The sequence below is a fragment of the Megalobrama amblycephala genome, linkage group LG16 (genome assembly GCF_018812025.1).
Source record: "Megalobrama amblycephala isolate DHTTF-2021 linkage group LG16, ASM1881202v1, whole genome shotgun sequence".
In the NCBI taxonomy this organism is placed as follows: Eukaryota; Metazoa; Chordata; class Actinopteri; order Cypriniformes; family Xenocyprididae; genus Megalobrama; species Megalobrama amblycephala.
The window spans coordinates 5,399,913-5,421,344 of record NC_063059.1 but is presented as its reverse complement, the minus strand read 5'-3'; the positions used below and the strand labels follow the sequence as shown (position 1 = coordinate 5,421,344).

The following is a 21,432-nucleotide window of genomic DNA, read 5'->3' as shown; positions in this document are numbered from 1 at the left end:
TTGTGCTTCCAGTTACAGCAGGTGAGCCCTCATCAATAGCGATGACCGTCAGGTTATAGATGGCCCACATCTCTCTATCCAAGTGACTGCTAACTGATATGACGCCACTGACGGGATCTATAATGAAGGAACTATTGATATTTCCATGTTCAATGCTATAGGAGAACCTGCTCCATTCTCGGATCACATCCCGGTCCACTGCTTTGACTTTAGTTATGGAGGTCCCAATCAAGATGTCCTCTGGCACTGCTACGGTGTAGAGCATTGAATCAAACTCAGGGGGATCATTTTCATCTAGTATGTCTAGATGTATCAATGCCTCATCAACATTAAATCCAGTAATGGCTCCTCTGTTTTTTGCCAACACCTGTAGGATGGACATCATTTTTAAGGCGATTTTTCAAATCTTTACAGATATATATTGTTCCTGTATGCTCGTCCACTACAAAACTAGCTTTTTTACTTTGCCCTGCAAGTACGTAAAACACTTTTCCATCAGGCCCTCGGTCATAGTCTATGGCGATGACCCTTCCTATTTCAGTTTGTAGCGGCAAAGCCTCTGACACAGAAAAGTTGTATAGATGTCTTTGAAAAGCAGGGATGAATTCATCGAGGCCAGTGACCTGGATGTGAATATGGGCAATATCAAACAAATATGGAGAGCCAATGTTGGTGGCCTTGACTGTAAGTTCAAAATGCTGATTTTCCTCATAATCAAATATCTCTGAAGTGGTGATAGTGCCATTTTTGGTGTCCAAATAGAAGAGATGGATGTCTCCTGCAATAAGTGAATACGTGATTTGAGAGTGAATTCCTGTGTCAGCGTCCTTCGCCCAAACCTGCAAAACTGAGGTACCAATTAAAGCATTTTCTGAAACAGTGGCAATGTAATCTGTAGATGTAAATACAGGAGGGTTATCATTTAAATCTATAACATATACTGTGATATTGAGTTGCCCCATCTTGGGATGCCAGCCTCCATCCTTGGCAATGACTTTTAGATGATGAGTTTCTGATTCCTCAAAGTCAAGCACTTTAACCAGCATGATCAATCCTGAAGAGTGTCCAATGGTAAATAATCCATTTTCATTCCCACCATCAAAAGAATAAGAAATAACACCATTGATGCCAAAATCTTTATCTTTGCCTTGGACCTTTCCAATAACTGAACCAATGGGCAAATCTTCTTGAACAAAAAACTCAGCTTTACTGTTAGGAAAATGTGGAGCGAACAGGTTCTCTTGTGTGACTTCAAAACTGATTTCAGTTGCTGCAGAAAGAGGAGGAAGGCCTTTATCTTTCACAGTGATCTGAAGTGTTAGAATGATGTTAAGACTATTTGCTAAAGTTTTATTTAACAGCACTTTTCCGCTGTTACGTTCTACCTTAAAAAAAAGAGATCCATTGCCACCACTATTAAAGTACTCAACACTGTTTTTCATTTCAAGAAAATCTTGATCTACTGCAGATATCTGGATCACTTCTGTTCCCACAACCAGGGTTAAAGGGACTGGTACCAAAGGCCTGAAGGGTAAAAACGAGGGTGGGAAATTATTATATTGTACTAATGTCACTGAAACAATGCTAGAGCTGTTCAAAGGAACACTGCCACAGTCAGTTGCCACAACTGTGAAAGCAAAAATTACAGATTCAGATTCATGGAGAACAATGGGCTGTTTGTTTGAAATTTCCCCAGTTGATGCATTTACCAAAAAACGTTCATTTGGTGGTTCGATGAAGTAGAGGATGTGGGCATTCTCACCAAGATCTCTGTCAGTAGCACTAACTTGTAGAAGGAAAACTTCATGCATCTTCATCTCAGGGACAGTGATGGTGTAAAGTGGTTGAGAGAAGATCGGTGTATTGTCATTGATATCTGTAATGTATATAGTGATGTCTGTGCTAATGCTCCAAGCAGAATCATTGGCGTTAACCTTTCACTATATAATGATCTTGATCTTCTCTGTCCAAAGGAAGCAGTACCAGTAAAGTGCCAGTGGTTTTATCAATACTGAACGGGAACTCACTATTTTGGCCGATGATTGTATATTCAATGAGAGCATTTAGACCAACATCTTCATCTGTAGCAGTTATCTGAATAACTGAAAAGCCAACGGGGGCATCCTCTGGAACCTCTGCGATGAAAATCTGTGAGAAGCGGGGCGCATGATCATTTGTGTCGAGAACTACGATGATAACTGCTGCAACAGCCGAAAGACTGTTGTTTTCTTTATCAATGGCCTTGATAGTGAGATTATAGTATGGTAAATTTTCTCGATCTAAACGCTTTGTTGTGGAAAGACTACCATGATTTTTGTCTATTTTAAATGCACCACCAATGTTACCAGCTAAAATGAAGTACTCCACCTCTGCAAACACTCCAGAGTCGGCATCCGTTGATAACACACTACACACCCTACTTGAAGCTAAGTTCTCATAAATGTCACATCTGTAGATGCTTTGCGAGAACACCGGTGGGTTATCATTCACGTCACTGACATTAATATGAAGTTCGCCATATGATGAAAAAGGCGGTATCCCTGAGTCTCTGGCTTCAACCACGAGATGAAAATGCATGTTGGTTTCAAAATCTAAGGGGTCCTTGACAGTAAGCTCGCCAGTACTGTGGTGAAGCTCAAAAACTTCTCCAAAGTTTCCAGAGGCCAGATAGAAAGACACTGGTACATTTCTCAATGTTTCTGCGGTCACTATAGCCACAAGTGTCCCAGTAGCTGCATCCTCTGAGAGAATATCTTTATATATTTGGATTGCAATTTGAGGAAAGTATGAGTTATTCTGGAATCTGACAGTCAAGGTTGTTGTGTCCATTTTTGGCATATCTGCTCCATCCTGCACATGAACATCAACTGTGATGTCATTTCTTCTCTTCACAGAATCTGTAGTGAACACTGTTCCTGTGCGAGGGTTAATTGAGAAGAGATGGGCCTGTTGGCCATGTAGAGAAAAATTTAGTTTTGCGTTCAATCCAGCATCTGCATCTTCTGCCATCACTGTGCAGACAACTGATCCTGTAAAATACACAATGAAAACATTTTTTTTTTTTTTTATCTAAAAGGCAGTTGTCTAAGAACACTGGATAATAATATTAGGGTTGTTACAATAGTGTGTACATTCACCTTTGGTTATCCCAGTAGGAACATTGGCCACATATGGTCCATAAAGAAAGGATGGAAAGTTATCATTCACATCCTCAACTTTTACTGAAACCGCAGCTGAGCTGGAAAGAGGCTTTGTGGGATGTCCGTCAATGACAGTTACCAAAAATCTGTACAAAGCCACTGCCTCTCTGTCCAAGGCACTTATGGTAAATAAATCTCCAGATGTTTCATTGATGGAGAAAGGAACATCTGGGCCTTCTAAAGAATATCTGCAAGTGAAATATTTAAAATACACTCAAAAAAATAACTTGTTGGTCTAACTTAATTCAATTATGACACCTATTTCCACACAGTTGAACTGATTTATTTGAACTTAAGATAGGTTAATTGTACTGATGAGTAAAATTCATGCTAATTGAATGAGATCACACCAGTTTCATTTGACATATTCTGTGAATGTTTCCTGAACATAATTCATTCTTGTTGATCCAACCAGTGCTATTGCAATTCAGACTGGTGCCCTTGTGCAGTGTTGCTCAAGTTTTCTGCACTTTTAAGGAAATGGAAAGACCTGTTAGTGTTTAAGTGTTTAATGTTTAGTTATTTTAAAGATTTAAAAGAGTTTGTAGCGTATATATATTAAAAAGTTTTTGTTACCATCGTGGTGAAGATGTGCGCTTGTGCTTAGGTTGTGAATAGCTGTTGTACACAGACATACATGTTTCATGACCATTGAGAGGGATAAAGCTGATGACCATATGTAGACTGTGTAAATTATGTGCTAGCCCTCAAACTAATTTATTTATATTTCTATAAAAACTAAACTAAAATATCACTTTTTCATATGCTAAGTAACATTTATAGCTTGCAAGTAATGATCAGGTAAAGAACTTCTCATCACTGGCTTTAGCACAGTTAAAGCTTGTTGAGAACAACATAGATTTATTTCATGCAGCCACCCATAGCCTAACCACAAGGTCTACACTTCAGCATAATGGTAACCTCAAAAAAATCGACATAACAAACTCTTTTAAATGTCAAATATAACTGAACATCAAACTTTAAAAGGTATTTCCCTTTACTAAAAACACATTAAACAGCACTTAAGTTCAACATTTACTGTCCTGATCTTTCCCTACGCAAAGCATGCTGGGAACTAGAAATCCACTGCCCAGTTTCAATCAATGCAACATAAATGATTCATGTTGTCCCAACACAAATGGTTTAGGTTAACCTAACATTTTGCAAATTTAATTTCATTTAACATAATACAATTGAGTGCAAATGCCAATTAAGTAAAAAACTAAAGATTTGTGTTGGTTCAGCTTATTTTATTTAAATAAACTGAACAAGCAGCTAGAATCATTTTTTTGAGTGTATCTACAGTCAATTATATTATACTACACAGGCTCATATCAGTGTTGTTGTTGCTAACTAAAACTAAAACGATTAAAAATTGCTTTTGGTACTTGAAATAAAGCTCAAATAAAATAAAATATAAATGCTAAATAAAAGAAATAAACAAATACACAAAAATCACAAATGTTGTCTCGGAAACTATCTAAAATAAATAAGTTGAAGTTAAAGTACTAAAACTGAAACAAAAAATTAATTAAAGCTATAGGCCTATAGAAATATATATACTGTACATAAGACAAAAGCTCATAACAAAATTACGAAAGCTAAAATTAAAATGAAAACTAAAAATAAATGCTAATTCAAAATATTAATAAATTCTATAAAAGTATATAAATAATACTAATATAACAATGGCTCATGTAAGACAAAACATGAGTAATTTTTTTAAACCAAAAATGCTAATATTATGACCACATTATACAGTTTGCTTATCAAATTACCTTAGTTGTCCATTTGTACCCTTATCCAAGTCTGAAGCTGTAATTCTCCAAAAAACCGTCCCAACAGGAGAATCCTCCAATATGTGACTATTGAACGTGTCATTGTCAAATATTGGAGCGTTGTCATTGACATCATCAACAACAATAACCAAGGTGCCTGTGCTTGTCAGTGATGGGAATCCTAGAAAGGAAGGACAAAGAAATTATAATAATACACTGAATATGTACAAAATAAATTAGGGATGCACCGATTAAAATGCTACTAGTGAATTTAGGCATCACAACATCAGAATGTACAGTACACTATAAAAATGGATATTGATTTTAAGATTTTCGCAAAATTTAACTGTGTTAATAAATTATTCGTATTTTTTAAATATTAACAGTATGAATATAAAATGTAAAAACAAGGTAAATAAGCATGCAAAATTAAATATCCAATATTAAATACCCATAAATTAAAACAAATCTCTAATATTGACCAATAACCAATAGGGTACAGATATATCATGCATCCCTAGAAAAGCAAACTAACCTAGAAACTAGCAAAGAATTGGTTATATTTACTGAGCTATAGAGGTGAATGAAGCAAATGATTACCTGAATCAACAGCAATAACTTTCAACATGTATTGGCTTTTCACTTCCCTATCAAGATCTTCTAAGATTTGGAACGTTCCATTGGAATGAAGTGAGAAGAGACTCTGATCATTTCCTGATTCTATAGAATATGTCAGCTGACTGTTAACTCCCAAGTCCTCATCAGAGGCATATATCTACAAAAACATGTCACATCTTCATGAATCATTTAAAAATAAATTAAAGACGAAAAAGTGAGTTAATTAAACCAGAAGTGAGTCCATCATTTCCATTTTATTTTAAGTACCTGGTGGGTGTGCTGAGAAGAGTCTTCCCCATTTTCGAAGACATGTAATGTCAGTGATTCGGATGAAAAAACAGGTCCGCAGTCATTAACGTCTAGGACTGTGATGTTGATGGTTGCTGTGGCAGACCTTTGAACATCTCCCTGGTCTTCTGCTAGGACTGAAAAACTGTAGAAAGGCTTCTTCTCACGATCCATCTTGTCTATTACTGAGACCACGCCTAGAACAGAGTCTACCATGAACCCGCTCTCTGAAATAAAGAACCGCACCTGCCCATTTGACCCAATGTCTCGATCACTTGCTTTAACTCTGAGCAGGCTTGATCCACGAGGTACATCCTCATACACTGAAAGACTGTAAGAGCTTTGGAAAGAACTCTGGATTGTGGTCATTCACATCCTCAATGAGCACTGTGAGGTTCATTGAGCTGAACAACGGTGGTACACCTTTGTCTTTAACTTTCAATGTGAGTGTGATAACATCCTCGGTTTCCCTGTCCAAAGGTTTCTGCAGATACACAACCCCAGTTGAACTATTAATACTGAACGGTTTTTCTTCTGCACTCTCAAACATGAAAACAACTTCACCATTGGATCCAGCATCAGCATCTGTGGCCTGTATGACCGTAACGACAGAATGAAGAGGTGCGTTCTCTGGAAAACTAACTGTACTGGGTGTTGTGATGACTGGCGGAGTTGTCATTGACATCGAGAAGATTGACGGTAACATGCATTGAGGAAGTGAGTCGAGCCTCTGTGGGTAGAGCACGATCATTGGCCTGGACGATGAGGTTATACACTGTGTTCGTCTCTCTGTCTAACTCCCCTCGTAGACACAGAGCTCCCTGCTGGTTTATAGAGAACTTACTCTCAAGATTCACCACCAAATCCACCTCTCCATTTATACCTGTCGGATACAAGAAAAGGAGAACCTGGATTACATTAGCCAACATAAAACATAGTTTTAATTCAATGACTGAGTCACTGAGCAGGTGGATTTAATAATCAGAAACAAACAAAAGCTTAGTAATTAAGAAAAAGTAACAGTAATATATGACAACTATAGGACATAAACATCAATCCATTAAGGTTGAAAGCATAAAGTCTGGGTCTGACAGTGATGATGTGAATCCTAAAAAGGAAAGCCAAAGAAATTAGAATAATAATGAGTATGAACAGAATAAATTACTGATGCACCAATTAAAATTCTGGCTGATATCAATAGATATTTTCATGTTATGGCTGATGATAGTAAAACTACTGTCATAAAATTCTACACTAGTTTGTCTGAATAACTTAAAAATAAACTTAAATAATAAATAATAAAATTATTTTAAATGCTTAAAGTGAATTCAGGCATCACAACATTATAATGTACAGTCATTAATTACTCACTCTTATGTCGTTCCACACCCGTAAGACCTGATAAAATTTGATGGCTCTGTAAGGCCTGCTTCGGCAGCAATGACACTCCCTTTTTCAATGCCCAGAAAGCTACTAAAAACATACTTAAAACAGTTCATGTGACTACAGTGGTTCAAGCTTAATATTATAAAGCGATAATACTTTTTGTGCACCAAAAGTAACAAAATAGCGACTTTATTCCACAATATCTAGTGATGGGCGATTTCGAAACACTGCTTCTTGAAGCTTCAGAGCTTTACGAATTATTTGTTTCGAATCAGTGGTTCAGAGCGCCAAAATCACGTCATAAGTGTTTTGAAACTTCAATAGTTCACATGACTTTGGCAGTCTGATACACGCTCCAAACCACTGACTCGAAACAAATGATTCGTAAAGCTTCAAAGCTTCATGAAGCGGTGTTTTGAAATCGCCCATCACTAGATATTGTTGAATAAAGTCAGTATTTATTTTTTTGGTGCCCAAAAAGTATTTGCATTGCTTTATAATATTAAGCTTGAACCACTGTACTCACATGAACTGTTTTAAATATGTTTTTAGTAGCTTTCTGGACATTGAAAAAGGGAGTGTTATTGCTGGCGATGCAGGCCTCACTAAGCCATCGGATTTTATCAAAAATATCTTAATTTGTGTTCTGAAGATGAACGAAGGTCTTACGGGTGTGGAATGACATGAGGGTGAGTAATTAATGACATAATTTGTATTTTAGGTGAACTAACCCTTTAATGTTTTAAATGTTACTTTGAATGAAACTTTGAATGTCAGATGATGCAATGTGATATTACTATTCATCAGATCTGCTTTCATAAAGGTTAGCCATTTGGTAAAAGGCTTGTTATAACAACAGAACTTCAGTCCCTGAGGCTGAAAGCAACTGTTTTGGTGTAACATCTCCAAAAAAGCGCATGTCTTTCCAGAACAAATGTAGGGCCATTTCAAACACATCTCAATAATCTTAGTCACTCTTGTTGCTATTAAAGCTTGTGTGTAGCCCTGAACAACTTCCTAAATGGGTTAAAAGGAACAAAATGTGAATTTCATTGCACACTTGTATGTGGAATACATAATATGCTTCAACTTGAACCTGTAATAAGAGAAGCCGAGACAGGGGGTTCTCCATTATTAGCAGTAGCCAGCATCCCCAAGAGAGAGGACACTATTCATCGTCTCAGGGCGCTTACAAAGGAGAAATGACGTAAGATTTAATGAGACCACTTCAGTCTGTTCGGCATTTCCCAAGTCTTTTCAGACGTGTGAACCTGGAGGTTTTGAGTTTAAAGGAAAATAAAAGCTGATGGTACCATCCATTGTGCAAATTCTGCATTTAATAGATTTATGTCCTGTAAAACGTCCTCATTTTGCTTGAATGTGTCTTAAATTGGGTAAGGAGATGTAAAAACCAAAAGCAAAAGCTAATTTTTTTCAAACACTAGACATAAACAAGAATCTTATGAACACATGATCACTATCGTTCAAAAGTTGGTGGTCGGTAAGATTTTTAAATGTTTTTGAAAGAAGTATCTTATGCTCACCAAGGCTGCATTTATTTGATCAAAAATACAATAAAATTTTAAAATGTTATAAATTATAACTGTTTTCTATTTTAAGATATTTTAAAATGTAATTTATTTCTGTGATGGCAAAGCTGAATTTACTGCATCATTCCAGTCTTCAGTGTCACATGATCCTTCAGAAATCATTCTATATGCTGATTTGACGCTCAAGAAATACTTTTTTTTATTATAATCAATGTTGAAAATGTTAATTTTTTTTCTGGAAATCATGATTTCATATATATATAGTGGGTACGGAAAGTATTCAGACCCCCTTAAATTTTTCACTCTTTGTTATATTGCAGCCATTTGCTAAAATCATTTAAGTTCATTTTTTTTCCTCATTAATGTACACACAGCACCCCATATTGACAGAAAAACACAGAATTGTTGACATTTTTGCAGATTTATTAAAAAAGAAAAACTGAAATATCACATGGTCCTAAGTATTCAGACCCTTTGCTCAGTATTTAGTAGAAGCACCCTTTTGATCTAATACAGCCATGAGTCTTTTTGGGAAAGATGCAACAAGTTTTTCACACCTGGATTTGGGGATCCTCTGCCATTCCTCCTTGCAGATCCTCTCCATTTCTGTCAGGTTGGATGGTAAACGTTGGTGGACAGCCATTTTTAGGTCTCTCCAGAGATGCTCAAATGGGTTTAAGTCAGGGCTCTGGTTGGGCCATTCAAGAACAGTCACGAGGTTGTTGTGAAGCCACTCCTTCATTATTTTAGCTGTGTGCTTAGGGTCATTGTCTTGTTGGAAGGTAAACCTTCGGCCCACTCTGAGGTCCTGAGCACTCTGGAGAAGGTTTTCGTCCAGGATATCCCTGTACTTGGCCGCATTCTTGGTCGTCCTGTCCCTTCAGCTGAAAAACACCCCCACAGCATGATGCTGCCACCACCATGCTTCACTGTTGGGACTGTATTGGACAGGTGATGAGCAGTGCCTGGTTTTCTCCACACATACCGCTTAGAATTAAGGCCAAAAAGTTCTATCTTGGTCTCATCAGACCAGAGAATCTTATTTCTCACCATCTTGGCAAACTCCATGCGGGCTTTCATGTGTCTAGCACTGAGGAGAGGCTTCTGTCAGGCCACTCTGCCATAAAGCCCCGACTGGTGGAGGGCTGCAGTGATGGTTGACTTTCTACAACTTTCTCCCATCTCCCGACTGCATCTCTGGAGCTCAGCCACAGTGATCTTTGGGTTCTTCTTTACCTCTCTCACCAAGGCTCTTCTCCATCGATAGCTCAGTTTGGCCGGACGGCCAGCTCTAGGAAGGGTTCTGGTCGTCCCAAACATCTTCCATTTAAGGATTATGGAGGCCACTGTGCTCTTAGGAACCTTAAGTGCAGCAGAAATTTTTTTTGTAACCTTGGCCAGATCTGTGCCTTGCCACAATTCTGTCTCTGGAGCTCTTCAGGCAGTTCCTTTGACCTCATGATTCTCATTTGCTCTGACATGCACTGTGAGCTGTAAGATCTTATATAGACAGGTGTGTGGCTTTCCTAATCAAGTCCAATCAGTATAATCAAACACAGCTGGACTCAAATGAAGGTGTAGAACTATCTCAAGGATGATCAGAAGAAATTGTCAGCACCTGAGTTAAATATATGAGTGTCACAGCAAAGGGTCTGAATACTGAATACCATGTGATATTTCAGTTTTTCTTTTTTAATAAATCTGCAAAAATGTCAACAATTCTGTGTTTTTCTGTCAATATGGGGTGCTGTGTGTACATTAATGAGGAAAAAATGAACTTAAATGATTTTAGCAAATGGCTGCAATATAACAAAGAGTGAAAAATTTAAGGGGGTCTGAATACTTTCCGTACCCACTATGTGTGTGTGTATATATATATATATATATATATACAAACCCGATTCCAAAAAAGTTGGGACACTGTACAAATTGTGAATAAAAAAATAATGCAATAATTTAAAAAATCTCATAATAACATATCAAATGTGGAAAGTGAGACATTTTGAAGTGTCATGCCAAATATTGGCTTATTTTGGATTTCATGAGAGCTACACATTCCAAAAAAGTTGGGACAGGTAGCAATAAGAGGCCGGAAAAGTTAAATGTACATATAAGGAACAGCTGGAGGACCAATTTGCAACTTGACAACCCCCAATGCTGCTTCAAAAAATAGTGGAGCAATATCAGAACGAAGTTTTGCAAAGAGTTTGAAGTTATCATCATCTACAGTGCATAATATCATCCAAAGATTCAGAGAATCTGGAACAATCTCTGTGCGTAAGGGTCAAGGCCGGAAAACCATACTTGATGCCCGTGATCTTCGGGCCCTTAGACGGCACTGCATCACATACAGGAATGCTACTGTAATGGAAATCACAACATGGGCTCAGGAATACTTCCAGAAAACATTGTTGGTGAACACAATCCATCGTGCCATTTGCCATTGCCGGCTAAAACTCTATAGGTCAAAAAAGAAGCCATATCTAAACATGATCCAGAAGTGCAGGCATTTTCTCTGGGCCAAGGCTCATTTAAAATGGACTGTGGCAAAGTGGAAAACTATTCTGTGGTCAGACGAATCAAAATTTGAAGTTCTTTTTGGAAAACTGGGACGCCATGTCATCCGGACTAAAGAGGACAAGGACAACCCAAGTTGTTATCAGTGCTCAGTTCAGAAGCCTGCATCTCTGATGGTATGGGGTTGCATGAGTGCATGTGGCATGGGCAGCTTACATATCTGGAAAGGCACCATCAATGCTGAAAGGTATATCCAAGTTCTAGAACAACATATGCTCCCATCCAGACGTCATCTCTTTCAGGGAAGACCTTGCATTTTCCAAAATGACAATGCCAGGCCACATACTGCATCAGTTACAACATCATGGCTGCGTAGAAGAAGGATCCGGGTACTGAAATGGCCAGCCTGCAGTCCAGATCTTTCACCCATAGAAAACATTTGGCGCATCATAAAGAGGAAGATGCGACAAAGAAGACCTAAGACAGTTGAGCAACTGGAAGCCTGTATTAGACAAGTATGGGACAACATTCCTATTCCTAAACTTGAGCAACTTGTCTCCTCAGTCCCCAGACATTTGCAGACTGTTATAAAAAGAAGAGGGGATGTCACACAGTGGTAAACATGGCCTTGTCCCAACTTTTTTGAGATGTGTTGATGCCATGAAATTTAAAATCAACTTATTTTTTCCTTAAAATGATACATTTTCTCAGTTTAAACATTTGATATGTCATCTATGTTGTATTCTGAATAAAATATTGAAATTTGAAACTTCCACATCATTGCATTCTGTTTTTATTCACAATTTGTACAGTGTCCCAACTTTTTTGGAATCAGGTTTGTACATGTAACACATTAGTTTAGGGTACGGTTCTCACTATTAACTAGTTGCTTATTAGAATGCATATTACTAGAATATTGGCTGTTTATTAGTACTTATAAAGCATATATTAAATGATTAGTTCACTTTCAAATTAAAATGTCTTGATAATTTACTCACCCCCATGTCATCCAAGATGTTCATGTCTTTCTTTCTTCAGTCAAAAAGAAATTATGTTTTTTGATGAAAACATACCAAGATTTTTCTCCATATAGTGGACTTCAATGGAGCCCAAATGGTTGAAGGTCAAAATTACAGTTTCAGTGCAGCTTCAAAGCGTTCTACACGATCCCAGACAAGGAATAAATACAAGAGTCTTATCTAGAGAAACCATCGCTCATTTTCTAAAAAAATAAAAAATAAATAAATAATATATGTTTTAACCATAAATGCTCATCTTGAACTAGCTATTTTCTTCTTCTCTATTAGAATTACAGCAGTGTAGACACTGCTAAGTGTATTACTGCCCTCCACAGGTCAAAGTTTGAACTAATTGTTATATACTTGCGCAGAGGTGTAAAAAGTACTCAAAAATGTTACTCAAGTGAAAGTACAAGTACTGAGTGAAAATTTTACTCAATTAAAAGTAAAAGTATCTGTCCAGATTCATACTCGAGTAAAAGTAAAAAAGTACTACATTAAAATTGTACTTGAGTATTAAAAAAGTAAAGTAACAGCAAGAATGAAAACTAGAGATTCTTGTTTAAGCTTTTAATCTCTAAAAACATGAAGTGAATGAACCACATACAAAGTTTTATCCTCCTTTAGAACTGTTTGTGTTTAATTGTATTTAATTATCAAACTATAAGACTACTACCTATGCCAGTATGCAACATGCTACTCAAAGTTGCAAAACCTCGGATTTAACTTAAGCAGAAGTTGATTTTCAAAATTGTGAGTGTCAGGCCTAGCTCTTTTGGGGCTAAAAATCAATCCTGCAGTGCCTGAAACACTGGTGTCTGAAACACAGGCCAGATATCCATCCAACTCTTTGCTGGCTTCATGTGTTGTCTGTTTCAAAGAAGCGAAAAAATCTTCATCATCAGATGAACTGTTGGCCACGGGTGCTCTTGATTCTGTGGCTGATTTTTGACTTCCTCCATTTTCTTCCACTGACTGTTATACAGTGGGTACGGAAAGTATTCAGACCCCCTTAAATTTTTCACTCTTTGTTATATTGCAGCCATTTGCTAAAATCATTTAAGTTCATTTTTTTCCTCATTAATGTACACACAGCACCCCATTTTGACAGAAAAACACAGAATTGTTTACATTTTTGCAGATTTATTAAAAAAGAAAAACTGAAATATCACATGGTCCTAAGTATCCAGGCCGTTTGCTCAGTATTTCGTAGAAGCACCCTTTTGATCTAATACAGCCATGAGTCGTTTTGGGAAAGATGCAACAAGTTTTTCACACCTGGATTTGGGGATCCTCTGCCATTCCTTCTTTCAGATCCTCTCCAGTTCTGTCAGGTTGGTAAACGTTGGTGGACAGCCATTTTTAGGTCTCTCCAGAGATGCTCAATTGGGTTTAAGTCAGGGCTCTGGCTGGGCCATTCAAGAACAGTCACAGAGTTGTTGTGAAGCCACTCCTTCGTTATTTTAGCTGTGTGCTTAGGGTCATTGTCTTGTTGGAAGGTAAACCTTCGGCCCAGTCTGAGGTCCTGAGCACTCTGGAGAAGGTTTTCATCCAGGATATCCCTGTACTTGGCCGCATTCATCTTTCCCTCAATTGCAACCAGTCGTCCTGTCCCTGCAGCTGAAAAACACCCCCACAGCATGATGCTGCCACCACCATGCTTCACTGTTTGACTGTATTGGACAGGTGATGAGCAGTGCCTGGTTTTCTCCATACATACCGCTTAGAATTAAGGCCAAAAAGTTCTATCTTGGTCTCATCAGACCAGAGAATCTTATTTCTCACCATCTTGGCAAACTCCATGCGGGCTTTCATGTGTCTTGCACTGAGGAGAGGCTTTCGTCAGGCCACTCTGCCATAAAGCCCCGACTGGTGGAGGGCTGCAGTGATGGTTGACTTTCTACAACTTTCTCCCGACTGCATCTCTGGAGCTCAGCCACAGTGATCTTTGGGTTCTTCTTTACCTCTCTCACCAAGGCTCTTCTCCCCCAATAGTTCAGTTTGGCCGGACGGCCAGCTCTAGGAAGGGTTCTGGTCGTCCCAAACGTCTTCTATTTAAGGATTATGGAGGCCGCTGTGCTCTTAGGAACCTTAAGTGCAGCAGAAATTTTTTTGTAACCTTGGCCAGAAGCCTTGCCACAATTCTGTCTCTGAGCTCTTCAGGCAGTTCCTTTGACCTCATGATTCTCATTTGCTCTGACATGCACTGTGAGCTGTAAGGTCTTATATAGACAGGTGTGTGGCTTTCCTAATCAAGTCCAATCAGTATAATCAAACACAGCTGGACTCAAATGAAGGTGTAGAACCATCTCAAGGATGATCAGAAGAAATGGACAGCACCTGAGTTAAATATATGAGTGTCACAGCAAAGGGTCTGAATACTTAGGACCATGTGATATTTCAGTTTTTCTTTTTTAATAAATCTGCAAAAATGTCAACAATTCTGTGTTTTTCTGTCAATATGGGGTGCTGTGTGTACATTAATGAGGAAAAAAATGAACTTAAATGATTTTAGCAATATAGCAAAGAGTGAAACATTTAAGGGGGTCTGAATACTTTCCGTACCCACTGTAATTTCCAGGTCAACAAAGAACTTAGAACCCAAGAGGCAACACTCTGATACTTTTTAGGCAACAGTCACTAGATGGCGCTCCGGTAGCGCGGCCACCATTATGGGGTGAAAATACTAACTGGACCATTGAATGCTTCACATCTTATGCACCCCAAATCGGTGAATTTCACTGCCAAATCAGAAGCGCAATAGAACAGTTTTTTAAATTAAGTCACCAGTAAATTGTATGGCTCCTACAGTAAATGTTGTATTGTCTTATATACGTTTTATTTTACCAGTTGTGGAATCCAACCATTCATCCATCTGAGGTAACGTAGTTAGCCTACTTTATTGAGCATTTTCATTTTATGAAACTTTACACATTTATTAATAGTAAATTAATAATTAATTAATTTAAGATCATCATGTTTGCAGCGAACAATATATTTCAGACCTAGTGGAGTAATAATAATAATATCTAGATCTGAACTGAAATAAGCTATATTGTACGTTTTAATGGATCACGCTACAAACATAATGATCTTATGATCTGCTGTGTCCATTATCGCATAATTCCCACTTTTGGACACTTTTGCTTCAATGGACATTAGACAACACTGCAAATCAAGCTGTTATTTTCATATATTTATTGTCCAACATTCCCAATTTTTCTGATGCATGTCATAATTTCAATTTCATATGTCGGTATTAATTCAGTGTTTATAAGTCTAATACTAATACTAGATCTTTTAAAGAGTTTTAACCCAAACTGACTGAGAGCAAAAAGTTTTTGTGAAAAAGTTTTTTTTTTTTTTTTTTTTTTTTAACAAAGCAGCTGATTTTGCCATAGAAACTAGTGGACTGCCAAGTCGCCTTCACCCCAAAATGGCGGAAATACAAGGCCGCTGCTGGCGCAGGTGTTGCAATGGAACATTCTGTTGAGTGTTGCTTCTTGTTAGTGTATATTCTTTGAGGTCAAGGTGCTGTGCATTGTGGTAATTGATGCAACATGACGTCACTTCCAAAGGACCAATGAACATGTCTGACCAATTTCATGGAATGTGAAAATGAATCTCATTGAATAAATAACCATTAAATTAAACTGGTCATCAGCGCAATTCAATTGGTTTGGTAATAGCAAAAGAAAATAGAATTAAGTGATCTCCAAAAAATAAGTACTTTTTGACTGTAAATAAAATTGTAAGGAGTAAAAAGTACTCTTTTTTCTCAAAAAATGTAATCAAGTAAAAGTAAAAGTACTGATTTTTAAATGTACTCAAGTAAAGTAAAAATCCCCAAAAATAATACTTAAGTACAGTAATCAAGTAAAATTACTCAAGTACTTTACACCTCTGTACTTGCGCTAGCATATTGTATGACAATTTAGTTCAAACTTTGACCTGTGGAGGGCAGTAATACACTTAGCAGCGTCTACACTGCTGGAATTCTAATAGAGAAGAAGAAGAGAGCTAGTTCAAGATGAGCATTTATGGTTAAAACACATATTATTTATTTTATTTTATTTTATTTTTAGAAAATGAGCAATGGTTTCTCTAGATAAGACCATTATTTCTCATCTGGGATCGTGTAGAATACTTTGAAGCTGCACTGAAACTGTAATTTTCACCTTCAACCATTTGGGCTCCATTGAAGTCCACTATATGGAGAAAAATCCTGGAATGTTTTCATCAAAAACCTTAATTTCTTTTCGACTGAAGAAAGAAAGACATGAACATCTTGGATGACATGGGGGTGAGTAAATTATTAGGAAATTTTAATTTGAAAGTGAACTAATCCTTTAATGCCTTATTCTGCATGACTATATTCTACATCCCTTAATCCTACCCAATACATAAACTTAACAACTACCTTGCTAAAATTAATAGGCAGTAAGTTTACTGAGGCAAAAGTCATAGTTAATAGTTAGTCAATAGTGAGAACTGGACCTTAATCTAAAGTGTGTCCAAAATATTTTGTAACATTATAAATTACTTTACTGTCATTGTTGATCAGTTCAATGCATCCTTGCTGAATGAAACTATTCCTTTCTTTTAAAAATCAATAGTATAGTGCAATTTTACCCTCATCTGGATCTGAAACATTCAGACTTAGGAAACACATTCCAACAGGTGAGTCTTCTGGAATGGAGGCAGAAAAGGCATTCTGGCTAAACACCGGTGGGTTGTCATTGACATCGATCACATTGAAGTACACCCTGACCCTGGTGAGCTCACTGTCCCCCTGCTGAGCAGCTGCAGTCAGGATGTAGTAGCGTTCCATCTCAAAATCCAGAGCACGGGACAAGTGGAATTCACCAGAATGTGGACTGAGAAGAAAGAGGCCATCGCCATCATCCTCCTGAACAGAGTATACTGAGGTTTCGTTCTCTTCACTATATACTGCCTCCACATGTCCCACAATAGTGCCTATGAAGGTGACAGACAAGGCTGAATTTAAGTAATATAAAAGAAATATTAGAATACTAGATCAGAAGAAAGCACATGGCGGATATAATAAAATAAACTTTTTTTAAAAGTGCTCACAAAAAGTAAAATTAATAGACAAAATAAAAATAAATATACATTGTTGATTCCTTTTGACCTTTTATTCAAAAAATTCACTGATATTCACGCTGATATTCACAAAAACCTAGAATACATGATGCCATGTATCTGAACAAGATGTCCAGGATCTCCAGCAGGAAAATAGGCTCACAACAACATTAAAGATCCAGCAGTATATTTAACGGTGGGCATGGGGTACTTTTTTATCCTTGTGTGCACCAAAGCCATCTAGTGGGTTTGCTGCCAAGAAAAAACACTTTTTGTTTTAGTTTTTTAATCTGACCATAAAGTTGGGAATTGTGAAATGTCTTCTATTGAGAGATTATTATTTTTATCATCTGGAAAAATGTCTCTGGGTAGTTTTTATGGTTCTATGTGTTTAATCTCTTTAAAACTTAAAGAGATTAACTAAATGGGAAGAAGAGTTAGCTACTGATGTCGATGATGAAACATGGGATGACATTTGGTCTTATGCTAAGAAAATATCTGTTTGTACACGTACAAGAGTAATACAATTTAAAATAATACACAGACTCCATAATTCCCCTAACCACAGGCATTTTTTTTTTAACCCCTCTCTATCGCCTATGTGTTTGAGGTGTAAAACTGAAATGGGTACTTTAACACATTGTCTGTGGTCATGTAACAGACTGCAAAGGTATTGGTTTTGGTGCTAGAGGAAATGGAAAAGATCTTTAATACTCAGTTGGATTTTGACCCAGTCTCACTAGTGTTGGGTAAACCAAATGGACGCATTGTTTCATCTGCTAATAAGAAATTGTATAATATTCTATACTTTGCAGCTAGAAAAAAATATTTTACTTAATTGGATCAGTTATAAATCTCCATTACTTAAAGGTTGGCATAAGATTATTTTTGAGTTGATTCCCCTGGAGCGTCTAACCTATGTACTACATCAAAAAACAGGCCAGTTTTATAAAGTCTGGACCCCATATCTGGACTATGTGGAACCTTGTATTTGCCCGATTACATTAGAAGGAATATTGTAATTGTGTAACTCTCTGGACATTGGATTTTTTTCCCCCCCTTTTCTTTATCTTTTTGAAATGTTTTTTTTTTTTTTCCTCTAATCTGTTATATTATGGTGTAGTCCTTTTTTATATATAAATCTGAGCTATTTGTGTTCTTTTTTATGTCTTGTTTTATTTGTATTATAATGAAAACTCAATAAACATAAAAAAAGAAAATCTGACAATAAAACCCTGGTCCCGTTTGAAGTTCCAGTCGTGTCTGACAACTGAATTATGCTGGAGTTTGTTTTTGGATGAGAGCAGAGGATTTTTCTTGAAACCCTCATAAACAAGTTGTGGTGATGTACAGTAGGTGCTGTTTGTGCAAATTGTTTTTTTTTTTTTTTTTTAAAGGCTTTCTGAGCCCAAGACTTAACTAATTTCTGCAATTCTCCAGCTGTGATCCTTGGAGAGTCTTTGGCCACTCAAACTTTCCTCCTCCACTGCGCATTAAAACAATATAGACACACGTCGTCTTCCAGGCAGATTTGTAACATTTCCTGTTGATTGGAACATTTTAATTATTGCCCTGATAGTGGAAATGGGGATTTTCAATGCTTTAGCTATTTTCTTACAACCCCTTTCTATTTTGTGAAACTCAACAATTTTTTGCTGCACATCAAAACTATATTCTTTGGTTTTACCCATTGTGTTTTACCCATTTTCCCCCACATTCATTAGTTTTACTTCAATGAAAGGTAAGATTTTTGTGATTTTTGAAGATCAAAAGGATAAACATGCAAATTTATTTTCACAGCCTTCTTTGGTCATATTTACCAAAGATGCATATATTTCTGTCAGGACCACTATCATCAAAGATGATTAACAATTAGCATATAGAGTTAGGATTTGCGGTATGGTTCTATTCTGGGCAAGAACTCCCTGCCCATCCACACAGCCTAGCATGGATAAGAGCAGGGAGAGCAGCGATAACTCCCTTAGGGTAGGACAGATCTGTCCCTTATGACAGATCAGAACCAACATAAATGTATTGTAGATATCATTAATGTTCTTAATGATAATAATTTAATGAGACAACATAAAACAAGATAAATGACAGTCTGATTTGAAGAGGAATATCAGAAGGTAATATGCTGATAATACTGAATGGGCCTTATTTATAGGGATGCTGTGATTCCTATAGGTAGACGTGGATCAGCTGATGCGAGCCTGACTGACGTGACCTGCCAGAACTGCCTAATATATAGAAAAGCAATGCTCACCAGGGGGTGTGTCTTCCCTCACTTCAAATGAATATACAGATTTGGAAAAGGATAGCTGTGTGGACCTTCTACTACGAACAGGAGCTAAGCCTGATTTGCTCATAGATGGCCGAGCTGAGATGTTGAACCACTTCGTCTCATTACTATTATCCAACTGTGTCCTTGGTGAACTGGTACAGCAAGCACCATAAACAGTAAACCTGAAGAAAATCTGTGGGATCAAAAGAAGAAAACATTAACTTATAAATTAGCCACTGCTGAGGGGGAAAAAAAATCAATGCAAAGGTGTGGAGCAAGAAACATGGAACAGTTTCAGCCGTTAAATCCCATGACATACAGGAAAAGGCTCTTTGTAAGAGACCTTTTCTAAAAGCGGCAACAGTACACCTTGATTTGTGTAAGGTCTGTGCTTTGAGAGCTCTTGTGGGTCTCCCCTTACCACAGTATCCCACGCCAACCTGAATATGTTTCTTTATTTGGTTCCCCAGGTACCTGCCTTTGTTAAGCTCTAAAATGTCAACTTAGATCTGGACAATCTGGTATCCAATGAGAGGCTCAGGGAATAAAACGGAATGTTCTAATCCTGTTTAGCTGAACGCTCCATAAACTTCAAAGCATCAATTCATTAACATTTATTTTTTAATAAAAAATAACTTGAGGTGTTTTTCAGTTTCAGTCCCCTTGACCCTTAACTCACTTGTTTATTCTCTCTCTCTATATATATATATATATATATATATATATATATATATATATATATATATATATATATATATATATGCATGCAATTAATTATATACATTTGTATACATGTGTTATATGTTTACATGTTATTCATATATTTAATTAAATAGTAATATGCATTTAATAGTGCATTTAATTAAATATTGCACACTAAATCAATGTGTTCGCAAATGCAAACAAAGATATTCAGTAAACTGTACATATCTTGAGAACTTTTACAAAACTTTTCACAAAAATTAAGTTTTTTAATTGTACGGGGAAAAATACTCACCGTCGCGTGCATGAGAAACATGAGATGAATTAATCCAAACTTGATCATTTTTGCTCGTATCCTTTTACCTCTCTACCTAAATATGAACATTTCTCGGACATCATACATATTTGAAGATCTGTGTGCACCATCTCTCTGTCCACTGTGCAGTGTGTGGGTGGGTGGGTGGTAGATGTCCTGTGCTGTGACGCTTCCAGTCCAGATACACCCCCTCTCCAACTAACACCAAAACCTGTAACGTCACTTAATGAATTTAATAGTTACTTATATCAAACAAAAAGCCCTAAAGTTTCCATGGTACATGAGATAGCCTACTTTATAATAGTTATGTCTCTATTATCTAACTTGAGTATTAAGTTGTGACGCCTGGTTGTTTACAAGTCGGCGGGTCTTCCAGTGTCTTGATGCCATATCTGTCTGTCCACTTTTAATGCGAACTGACAATGATCTATTTAAATGTTTTCCCCTCTTATGTGGCAGCCAAGAGATCTTGTGCCCTGTTTCTGTCTCCATTTGAATTCAGAGGATGCCAGCATGGCACTCGCCCAAAAGGTGGATGAATGGAGAGACGCTGTAAAAGGGGAGCCACCAGGCAACCATTAAACAGGCTACAATAAAAGAAAAGTACATTTTCGGGAATATTAATCTTGGAGCAACTCTGAATGAAATATATACAGAAGTGATGAAACACG

At 37.1% G+C, this 21,432-nt stretch overlaps 3 protein-coding genes across 3 annotated transcripts; all 3 read right to left on the bottom strand.

Annotated features, from left to right (window-relative positions):
- Positions 1 to 185: 185 nt before the first annotated feature.
- LOC125249281 (protocadherin Fat 4-like) lies at positions 186 to 1,817 on the bottom strand. The gene has a single exon (XM_048161541.1). It carries the CDS (start codon positions 1,815 to 1,817, stop codon positions 330 to 332), a length of 1,488 nt encoding a protein of 495 aa, XP_048017498.1. The 3' UTR covers positions 186 to 329.
- Positions 1,818 to 1,929: 112 nt separating this feature from the next.
- On the bottom strand, positions 1,930 to 6,266 carry LOC125249279 (protocadherin Fat 4). Its single transcript, XM_048161540.1, has 5 exons — positions 5,864 to 6,266; positions 5,579 to 5,753; positions 4,979 to 5,159; positions 3,138 to 3,388; positions 1,930 to 3,029 (listed from the first exon to the last, which is right to left on the bottom strand). Exons 1-5 carry the CDS (start codon positions 6,251 to 6,253, stop codon positions 1,930 to 1,932), a joined length of 2,097 nt encoding a protein of 698 aa, XP_048017497.1. The 5' UTR covers positions 6,254 to 6,266.
- A 248-nt stretch (positions 6,267 to 6,514) lies between these two features.
- LOC125249283 (protocadherin Fat 4-like) lies at positions 6,515 to 21,372 on the bottom strand. The gene is made up of 4 exons (XM_048161548.1): positions 20,741 to 21,372; positions 19,726 to 19,936; positions 16,989 to 17,333; positions 6,515 to 6,767 (listed from the first exon to the last, which is right to left on the bottom strand). The coding sequence occupies exons 1-4, from the start codon at positions 20,786 to 20,788 to the stop codon at positions 6,523 to 6,525; spliced, it is 849 nt and encodes a 282-aa protein (XP_048017505.1). The 5' UTR covers positions 20,789 to 21,372; the 3' UTR covers positions 6,515 to 6,522.
- Positions 21,373 to 21,432: the final 60 nt, after the last annotated feature.

Bases quoted from the DNA above. Each gene is read 5' to 3' on its own strand.
- LOC125249279 (XM_048161540.1), bottom strand. From the start codon at position 6,253: ATGACCACAATCCAGAGTTCTTTCCAAAGCTCTTACAGTCTTTCAGTG. The intron at 5,754-5,863 runs GTACTTAAAATA...ATGTTTTTGTAG, and splicing joins CTTCTCAGCACACCCACCAG to ATATATGCCTCTGATGAGGA. The intron at 3,389-4,978 runs GTAATTTGATAA...TTTCACTTGCAG, and splicing joins GGTACAAATGGACAACTAAG to ATATTCTTTAGAAGGCCCAG.
- LOC125249283 (XM_048161548.1), bottom strand. From the start codon at position 20,788: ATGATCAAGTTTGGATTAATTCATCTCATGTTTCTCATGCACGCGACG. The intron at 17,334-19,725 runs GTGAGCATTGCT...TCACCTTCATAG, and splicing joins GAGGGAAGACACACCCCCTG to GCACTATTGTGGGACATGTG. The intron at 6,768-16,988 runs GTAAAATTGCAC...TGTATCCGACAG, and splicing joins TGTTTCAGATCCAGATGAGG to GTATAAATGGAGAGGTGGAT.
- LOC125249281 (XM_048161541.1), bottom strand. From the start codon at position 1,817: ATGAAGATGCATGAAGTTTTCCTTCTACAAGTTAGTGCTACTGACAGA.